The sequence below is a fragment of the Pongo pygmaeus genome, chromosome 21 (genome assembly GCF_028885625.2).
Source record: "Pongo pygmaeus isolate AG05252 chromosome 21, NHGRI_mPonPyg2-v2.0_pri, whole genome shotgun sequence".
In the NCBI taxonomy this organism is placed as follows: Eukaryota; Metazoa; Chordata; class Mammalia; order Primates; family Hominidae; genus Pongo; species Pongo pygmaeus.
The window spans coordinates 51629562-51639734 of record NC_072394.2 but is presented as its reverse complement, the minus strand read 5'-3'; the positions used below and the strand labels follow the sequence as shown (position 1 = coordinate 51639734).

General features: G+C 41.3%; 1 protein-coding gene across 3 annotated transcripts in view; it reads right to left on the bottom strand.

Moving 5' to 3' along the window:
* Positions 1-365: 365 nt before the first annotated feature.
* ARFGEF2 (ADP ribosylation factor guanine nucleotide exchange factor 2) overlaps positions 366-10173 on the bottom strand; it is a 115005-nt gene continuing 105197 nt past the window's right edge. For all 3 annotated transcript variants that reach the window (XM_054467454.2, XM_054467455.2, XM_063659320.1), the window contains 3 exons: positions 8273-8411; positions 4887-5004; positions 366-4040 (listed from right to left, as the gene is read on the bottom strand). In XM_054467454.2, the coding sequence (XP_054323429.1) occupies positions 3864-4040; positions 4887-5004; positions 8273-8411 (434 nt within the window). In that variant the 3' untranslated portion in view covers positions 366-3863. The remainder of the gene's footprint in view (positions 4041-4886; positions 5005-8272; positions 8412-10173) is intronic.

The window sequence follows — 10173 nt, the reverse complement described above, 5'->3', positions numbered from 1 at the left end:
CTAATCAGGAAGCTGAGGTGGGAGAATTACTTGAACCAGGAAGGTTAAGGCTGCAGTGAGCTGTGACTGCACCACTGCTCTCAGCCTGGGCTACAGGGCAAGACCCTGTCTCAAAAATAAATAAATAAATTAGCATCTGAATGTTTCAAAGCTGTCAATGTGTATTGGTTGAACCAACAGCCACTGCTTGATCCTTACAATTACATTTTGTAACTAGCAACAACAAACAAAGTTAATAGATTCAAGAGGTATATAAAGAATCTCATGACTAGAATTTTCCCCCTTTGATTGGTGAGGGACATAAACTGACCCAAAACTATGGCTTGATATATGTTTTTTAAATTACTACATTAGAAACAGCTATACTTTTTAAAATTTTATTGATTTACCACCTGATCAAAGCATGGGATATTTTAATAGTATTATACATAATATTTTTACATAGAAAACTTTACATAGCATTTCATATTATATAATTCTGCTTATTCTTTCAAAAATTTATACATCCATTGGGTAAGGAATGGTTTTCATTAAATTACCAATATTAAATGCACTTAATCATTGTGTACAGATTAAACCAAAGTAACTATTAACTAACTTTTAGGCATTTTAAGGAGGTAAAACATACATTTTGCACATAAATATTTGATGCAAATATGCAGATAAAATTTTTTAAAAATTAGAACACTGAGTAAAACAACACCTTTGATAGATTATATTGTTTTGTTTTGAGAGCAAGGATTTCCAGATATGTTCATTCTTTAAAATACTCAGCTTTGGTTTCTTTGTTTCCCAAACTGCAAAGCTGCTGATAACAAAACTCCAGGATTTCATGTGAGTTCAGCTATGTCTACTTTAACACAAATATTAAAACAGACTTCAGAAAATGCAGTATTAAGGATCCAGCTTCTATTGAAACCAATATCCATTTGCATCTTAACAACAAACATTTGAATGAGATGGTCACACTTGCACCTATCAGCAGGTTCCTTTAATAACAAAGACTACTAAATGTATATCCTTAATCACAAAAGAACAAAAAAACCACAGGGTTTTTTTTTTTTTTCGTACAAAAGTCACCTGTCAGAGGAAAATGTTGTGTTTCCAGATATTATAATACAATTTTCATAATGTATGTTCTTTGGTTGTACATGAGGAGTACAGGGAAAAGATATATTTGACTCTAAAGATGCGTACCAGAAATAAAAATTACCCATCCACTGTTTGTTGTTAAGATGCCAAAGCTGGTGATTTCCCTAACAGACAATGAAGAGAAACAAAATTGCTCAAAGCAGCAGTATTGTAACAAATAAAAACTTCTCTAGAGACCCAGCACATATAATCAACACTTAAAGCATTCTGAAAAAGAAATAAGGCCTTGGAAAATGTTTCACTCTCCTCCATTACTTAGTTAAATAAATGGTGTCCTGGCCTGATGTTGCAGTTGAACATACCCTTTCACTAGTGTTTGAGTGGCACAAGCCACATTTACCATGAGAAAGAAGAGATTTATTCATAAAAATGAATTTAGGCTGAATGGCTTATTATTGGAGGTAAGGGATTTCAAATCTCTGTTTGTTACTGTCCACTGATAAGAAAAATTACCCTGAATGGTTTTACATCCAATTTTTTAAAAGTCCATTGCTGGTACAATTCAAATACCTCATTCAGAAAATTAAATCTTTTAAAATACTAAACTAATAAGAAATGTAAGCCTGAATGTTTCAGCAAGTAATAAAATGCACTGACGCATCTGCTACCCTGCAAGAGGCAAAATTAAAGAGAGGGCAGGAAGACACAGGAAAAATTTTAGTCACAGCCGATGAAGAAAATGACATGAGAACCTCAGAAGGAAAGGAAAAATAACCAATCAGGGATATAGGTGCATGCAAGATGGACTTAATGAATGAACATGTGTTCCCCATGTATACCTTTTGTACAAGTATCAATAGAGACGACTGACTTGTTGAGGTGGTGACGCGCTATGATACCAGGGAGTGTAGGTTTCATGGTGCAGTGTAAAGGTGCAGTGGATTCCAGGGCAAGCCAGTCAAATGTGCTAACATTTTCCACTCACAGTAAAGTATTCTCCCATAGTCCTTTCCTGCTAAATTATATAGCTCCTTTTATCTAATGTATGTAAGTCATGTAAAAACCTAAACCTGCTCATTTTTTCTTTGGTAGAGAAATTAAAAAACACTTTTTGGGAAAGAAAAAAGCAGATAAGAATTCCGCTGGCCAAAAACCAAACATTTCTCAAGGCTGTTAAAACAAGAAAACAACTTAAGAATATCGGTCTCTTAGTAAGCAAAAGCACCAGAAATCCTTCTCTACAAAGAAAAAACATCCGATTTTACAGATAGGTTCCCAAACTACTAACTTCTAAGGCACCAGAGTTGACATCAATACAACCCAATTTACAGGACTAAAGAGCATAGGTAGAAGTCTGAAAGTTTTAATCGTTCTGTGTAACACTTTGTCTAACGCTCAGCGATGCTCTAGGTGAGCAGTGGGTGAGGGCAGAGAATGAGGCGTGTGTGCTCTTTCTCATGGGTGAGCATCCACGTATACTGCTCGCAGGCTTCGGGTCATACTTGTGTACTGCCCGCTTTTACACAAGCTGCAGCAGAACTCAGTTCTACTGCAGGTGAGAGTATTGCACCATCATTAACATAATAAGGACCTCAGAATCCAACCTTGCCAAAGAATTCAACTCCTAGGCTCAGATTAATGGAAGTGCTGGGCACATGCCACCTCCTGCCATTGTCACAGTTCAGCTGTGCTGGCCCTGACACAGCTCCAGTTTCACCCATGACATCTGGCTGAGGAGGCTCATGGGAGCAGCTTCTCATGCACAGTTACTGTCCCTCTCTGGAGGGTCCTTTAATGGGGACTGTGCAAAGCAGTGACACTAACTGCCAGTACACTCACTTTTCTGAGGTGAAAATAAAAAGGTTTATTCAAGGATAAATGAACTCTGGTTAAATTACTACTTCATTTTCATTACTACTTCATATATTAGATTTCAGAGTGTGTGAGATGGACAGTGTATTCTGGAAATTTTAATTTAACACCCATCCACAAATACTTATTTCAAGGAAGGCTAATCATCTTCATTAAATTGTTCACTTTTTCCTGTAGACTTTTTCTCTCCATGTTACTAAAACAGGGAGATCCACGAGGCACGTTTTTTTAACCTCGCAACACTCTTAATTCTAACTTAATTACTAAACTCTGCCTTCAACGAAATTTTCAATATCTTTTTGTAAAATACTTTAAAGATCACTCAGACATTAACAAAACACAAAAACAACTCTTCTCTGATCCTGACTTGTCCCTAAACTAATCTAATTACGGCTGACTCATAACTGACAAAAACACTCAAATTTCTCTAACACTCAAACAACAACAGAAAACCCAGCATATTTTAGGTGGCAGTTAACTGTTACAAGAAGTTTTATTAACATACTCTCTAATAATCACAAACCTATACAGCTATGTTCAGTATTTTCAAGGAGAGTGACTTCTTACAAAACGTTTATAGCCAATCATGGGATTTTGTTAGAAAAATGATGGCATATGCAATGACAGATTTGACAGACAGTTTAATCAGAAAAATGGAATGATAGAGATGAAGCAGACTCCCCACCTACTGTGCTAACTGGGTATGCAACAGTTTAATGAAATACCATAAGCCTTAGTCGGAGACTTTGATGGAACAGCGTAGAGGCCATCCATATCCAGGCCATTCTGAGATCCAAGATGCCAACTCCTTGTTTCTACGACCCTTCACGAGATGTGCCAGTCAGAGATGGCATGCTGAACGTTCTGCAGAGCTGCAGCACTGGCCTGGGCAGCCAGGGCTACCACACTGGTGACAGTGCTGCTGGTACCTGTGATGGCTCTTCTGGTATCCATATCTTATACACAACACCTATCCGTAGGAAGAACTTCCGCAGAACTGCTCGGAGCTCAGGGATCAGGTCAAACTGCATAATTTCACACAAGTAGGGGTAGTACATTGAAGCATGTGCTTTGAACTTGAGGTGGGAGAGAAACAGATAAAATTAGACAATTTTTTTTTCTTTGGGCACCAGTTTTTCAGAAGTGTTAATCTCACCCTGGAACTTATTACAATATTGGTGCTTTTCTTGCTATTAGAAAGTTGGGGCCGGGCGCAGTGACTCACGCCTGTTATCCCAGCACTTGGGGAGGCCGAGGCAGGTGGATCACTTGAGCTCAGGAGTTCGAGACCAGCTTGGGCAACCCCGTCTCTACCAAAAATACAAAAACTTAGCTGGGCGTGGTGGCGCGTGTCTGTGGTCCCAGCTACTCAGGAGGCTGAGGTGGGAGGATCACTTGAGCCTGGGAGGCAGAGGTTGCAGTGAGCTAGATTACGTCACTGCATTCCAGCCTGTGTGACAGACTAAGACTCTGTCTCAAAAAAAAAAAAAAGAAGCTGAAAGAAAACCTTGCAAATTAAAGCTTCTTTCAGTTATATTTAACTTTAATTAAATTTGGATAGTCTTGCTGCCAAAAGTCAACAGCTCTTTTATTTTGTAAAGCAGGTTCCTAGGTCAAAACCAGTGCTTCACAATCTTAACCCTCTCTTCCTGCACTGAAAATCACCATACCATTCCTAACAGCAACACATGAGGTCTACACTTCAGACTTTCTCCACTAGGGTTCTTCCAGGGAAAAAGCCCTAATATCCTGTGGCATCCATTGTCCATAATGAATTAACTTCTCTCCAATGCATCTAGAATGGTGCTAGTCACATAACCATCCTTGGGAGAACTGAGAAAATAGTTATTGCAAACTCTTGAGTAAAAAGCCAACCCAAACTTTATGTCCTAGTGAAAATGTCAGAGTTTACTTGTTCATACCTTTTCATCATTTATTTTGAGGGTTTTGGTTAGAAGTAACAACAAGAGACTTGTCCAGGCCTCCCGATGGCTTTCAGAATTCACAGTGATGAAATAGGCAAGAGCTTCACTGCAAACACTAGAAGAATTAGAGAGGGGGAGGCATATCAAACAATTGATTAATATCTCACATTCAGGGGAGAACTATTCATTCTTGTGCTATTTTTAAAATTATTTTAACATTTTTTTTAAATTACTTTTTTTTTTTCTTCTTCTTCTGCATCAGCCTCCCGAGTAGCTGGGACTACAGGTGTGTGCCATCACACACCTGGCTAATTTTTGTATTTTTAGTAGAGACAGGGTTTCACCATATTGGCCAGGATGGTCTTGAACTCCTGACCTCGTGATCCCCCCACCTCGGCCTCCCAAAGTGCAGGGATGGGCGTGAGCCACTGCGCCCGGCCTAAAAGTGAAATTTTTAAGAAATAATTTTACTTAATGTGGGAACTTTTTCATAATACAATAATTTTTACCCAAAAAAAAGAAGCTGCAAAAGTGTTTTTACTTGCAATTTTCAGCAACTGGGGCATTTTATTTGTTTTTTTAGAGTCAGGGTCTTGCTATGTTGCCTAGGCTGGGCTCGAACTCCTGGGCTTACGAGCTCTTCCTGCCTCAGCCTCCTGAGTAGCTGGGACTACAGGTGAGCAATTTTTCTTTTGAAATCTTAGCCAAAAAAAAAAACTGGAAGGAAATATGCCAAAATATTGTCATGTATCCCTTAGACTGATGTAACTATTTTTCTTTATAATTTTTTTTTATATTTTTTTACATATATCAGTTACCTTACAATGAGAATAACAAGTCATAAAGTGAAAAAAGAATTAATTAATTAAAGGAGGCACCAATGGCTCATTTCAGCTTAAGCCCAAAAGAGAAATACCTACAGTCTCATAAAGTTTCTCTAAAGGAGATATGTAGGGCCGGCCACGGTGGGTCACACCTGTAATCCCAGCACTTTGGGAGGCCGAGCCAGGTGGATCACAAGGTCAGGAATTTGAGACCAGCCTGGCCAACATGGCCCTGTCTCTACTAAAAATACAAAAATTAGCCAGGCATAGTGGCGGGCGCCTGTAATCCCAGCTACTCGGGAGGCTGAGGCAGGAGAATCACTTGAACCCAGGAGGCGGAGGTTGCAGTGAGCCAAGATTGTGCTGTTGCACTGCAGCCTGGGCAACAAGAGCAAGACTCCGTCTCAAAATAAAAAAAAGAGATATGTAAATGTCAAGTTTTTGGCATGTTTTTTAAAAAAACAATTAAATGTGATTGTGAGGAGAGAAAGGCAGTTATATAATTGTGAGTAATAAGCTCTTGTGCTACAGACATTGACTGAGTTCAGCCCTAGCCATGTGCCAGGACTGAGCCAAGTTATGACTTAACATATTTACTTCATTTAATCCTCACAACAACCCCTTGAGTTTGGACTTTTTTTTTTTTTTTTTTTTTTTTTGAGATAGTCTCACTCTGTTGCCCAGGATGGAGTGCAGTGGTGCGATCTCAGTTTACTGCAACCTCCACCTCCCGAGTTCAAGCGATTCTCCCGCCTCAGCCACCTGAGTAGCTGGAATTACAGATACGCACCACCACACCCAGCTAATTTTTCGATTTTTAGTAGAGATGGGGTTTTGCTACATTGGCCAGGCTGTCTCGAACTCCTGGCTTCAAGTGATCTACCTGCGTTGGCCTCCCAGAGTGCCGGGATTATAGGCATGAGTCACTGCACCCAGCCAGGCAATTTTTTATCTCCATTTTATAGCTGAAAAAACTAAGGTTCAGTGATTTGCCCAAGATAGCACAGCCAGAGTGGGTGCTCAATAGTTATTGCAGTGGCTGGGCTCAGAGGCTCAGGCTCACATCTATAATCCCAGTGCTTTGTGAAGCCAAGGCAGACAGATTGCTGAGCCCAGGAGTTCAAGACCAGCCTGGGCAACATGGTGAAACCCCATCTCTACTAAAAATCAAAAAAATTAGCCAGGCGTGGTGGCGCAAGCATGCAGTGTTAGCTGCTTCAGAGGCCAAGGTGGGAGAATCAGCTTGAGCCCGAGCAGGTCAAGGCTACAGTTAACCTTGATCGCACCACTGCACTCCAGCCTGAGCGACAGAGCAAGACTCTTGTCTCAAAAAAAAAAAAAAATTTCACTTTTAGGCTGGGCACGGTGGCTCATGCCTGTAATCTCAGCACTTTGAGAGGCTGAGGTCGGCGGATCACCTGAGGTCAGGAGTTTGAGACCAGCCTGACCAACATGGTGAAACCCCATCTCTACTAAAAATACAAAAAACCAGCCAGGTATGGTGGCACGCGCCTGTAATCCTGGCTACTCAGGAGGCCGAGGCAGGAGAATTGGTTGAACCCAGGAAGCGGAAGTTGCAGTGAGCTGAGATTTCACCACTGCACTCCAGCCTGGACGACAGAGCAAGACTCCGTCTCAAAAAAAAAAAAAAAATTCACTTTTAATGACTATGTTTCATAATATAATAATTTAGGACATATCACAGCTTATTCATTCCACAGTTGAGCTGCTTAAAATTTTTTCTCCTGATAAGTCTGCAGTGAATATTCCGTGTGGTATTCCTGGTTCCTATTTCTAAAATATTTTCTGAAGCAGATTCCATAACAGTGGAATTACTGAGTCACAGAGAATGAACACTTTAGGGCTCCTGGTATATAATCTCATCTACTTTCCAGAAACATCATGCCATTATACACTCCAATGGAGAGTGCATTCTTACCACACATTTGCCAGCACTGTGCATTACTGTTTTTAAACCTTAGAGGAAGAAAAGAAAGCTCAGGCATCAGAATCTTGCTGATGCCCAGGAAGCTGAGTGGCAAGACCTACTTTTCTGGCTGGGGCTTCCTCATCAGTATTCCACTCTCTCCCCATTGGTGGATTTCTAGATAATTTTGTAGGCACATCCTGGTTATATGATTTAAATTACATTCTTCTTGGAAAGAAGGAATGATGGGATGTTATTGCTGACAACAATTCTAAAGAGGACCTGGTCCCAAGAGGGATAGTAACCTGCCTAAGGCCACAGGGCTCCAGCCACAGTCAGGACTTCCATCCAGCCTGCTGACCGCTCGGAGCACTGTCCATGTTTCCATGCATAGCTCACAGGACCCTTCAACTCCTGGGCTCAAGCAAGGGCTTAACAGTGAAAAAGATGAGGCTCTGCCCTCTTCAGGGCATTAAGAAAAGTGAAATGGGAGAGTCACCAAATAGAAAGAAAAAAAAAATTTGTCAGAGTGTCAGCATGTATTTTTCTCTTACTCTTTTCAATCCACAGCATTGCTGTGACGCATTTTGTATATAGCAGATAGAAATCTAATCAGAAACTAATTTTCTTACGTTAAAAGTCTCTGCTGTATTTCTTCCCAGGAATCCCTGCGGTTCTCATCAACATACATTCGAAACAGGATCCTCAAACAACAGGCCAGGCTGCTGGTTTCTTGTTTTAGAAGATTGGGTTTAGACTTGCCCTTAAAACCTAGAGATCAGACAGTCATATAATTAGTGCACATTTCTAAGATAATGCTGATAACTGTGTATGAACTATAAATCTAGTTATTTTATGAAATATGAAACATCTGTTTTTTTTTTTTTTTCTTGAGACAGTCTCGCTCTGTCACCTAAGCTGGAGTGCAGTGGCATGATCATAGCTCACTGCAGCCTCCAATTCCTGGGCTCAATGATCCTCCTGCCTCAGCCTCCTGAGTAGCCAGGACCATAGATGTGTACCACCATGCCTGGCTAGTTTTTTTTGTTGTTTTTGAGACGGAGTTTCACTCTTGTTGCCCAGGCTGGAGTGCAATGGCATCATCTCGGCTCACTGCAACCTCCACCTCCCAGGTTCAAGCGATTCTCCCGCCTCAGCCTCCCTAGTAGCTGGGATTACAGGTGCCCACCACCACGCCGTGCTAATTTTTGTATTTTTAGTAGAGACAGGGTTTCTCCATGTTGGTCAGGCCGGTCTCGAACACCTGACCTCAGGTGATCTGCCTGCCTCGGCCTCCCAAAGTTCTGGGATTACGGGAGCCACCGCACCCAGCCAATTTTTTAGTGTTTGTACAGACAGGGTTTTACTATGTGGCCCTGGCTGGTTTCAAATTCCTGGGCTCAAGCAATCCTCCTGTCTTAGCTTTCCAAAGGAATGGGATTACAGACATGAGCCACTGAGCCTGGCCTGAAACATTTTATATATATTCTTAATATAGATCGTTTGTGATACCAGATGAAGGCAGTTACGACTCCCCAGAAGTCATCCTCTGTATAAGATAACTTCATTTTTCAATGCCCTGTACGGTTCTTCATTTATTTATTGGTATTTTATTTTGAGACAGAGTCTTGCTCTGTCACCCAGGCTGGAGTGCAGTGGCACAATCTTGGCTAACTGCAACCTCGACCTCCCAGGCTCAAGTTACCCTCCTGCCTCAGCCTCCTGCGTAGCTGGGACTACAAGCGCATACCACCGCGCCTCACTAATTTTTGTATTTTTTGTAGAGATGGGGTTTTACCATGTTGCCAGGCTGGTCTCGAACCCCTGACTTTAAGTGATCCACCCGCCTCAGCCTCCCAAAGTGCTGGGATTATAGGTGTGAACCACCTTGCCTGGCCTGCTCTCCATTTAGACTTTGCTTATTGGCTGGCGAAACCATTAGTTTTGTCTTTTCAAATGTAACAGCTCTTAAGAATTCTAGGCCGGGCGCAGCGGCTCACACCTGTAATCCAGCACTTTGGGAGGCCAAGGCGGGTGGAACACGAGGTCAAGAGAGCGAGACCATCGGCGTGGTGGTGCGTGCCTGTAGTTCCAGCTACTTGTGAGGCTGAGGCAGGAGAATCGCTTGAACCCAGAAGGCTAGAGGTTGCAGTGAGCCAAGATTGCGCCACTGCACTCCAGCCTAGCGACAGAGTGAGACTCCGTCTCCAAAAAATTAAAAAAAAAAAGAACACATTCTTAAAAACAAACTAGTACCAATCAGCTTAAGAGATATGCAAACCACTCTCACAAACAAAACTTTATTACAGGCAAGGACAAAACAGCTGGATATTTTAAGGCTGTAGAGAAAAATGACATTCTTTAATTGTGGGTTAAAATAAATATTTGGGGACAAAAAGTAATGATAACAAGGCCAGGTGCAGTGGCTCATGCCTGTAATCCTAGAACTTTGGGAGGCTAAGATGAGTGGATTACTTGAGGTCAAGAGTTCAAGACCAGCTAGGCCAACGTGGTGAAACCCTGTTTCTACTAA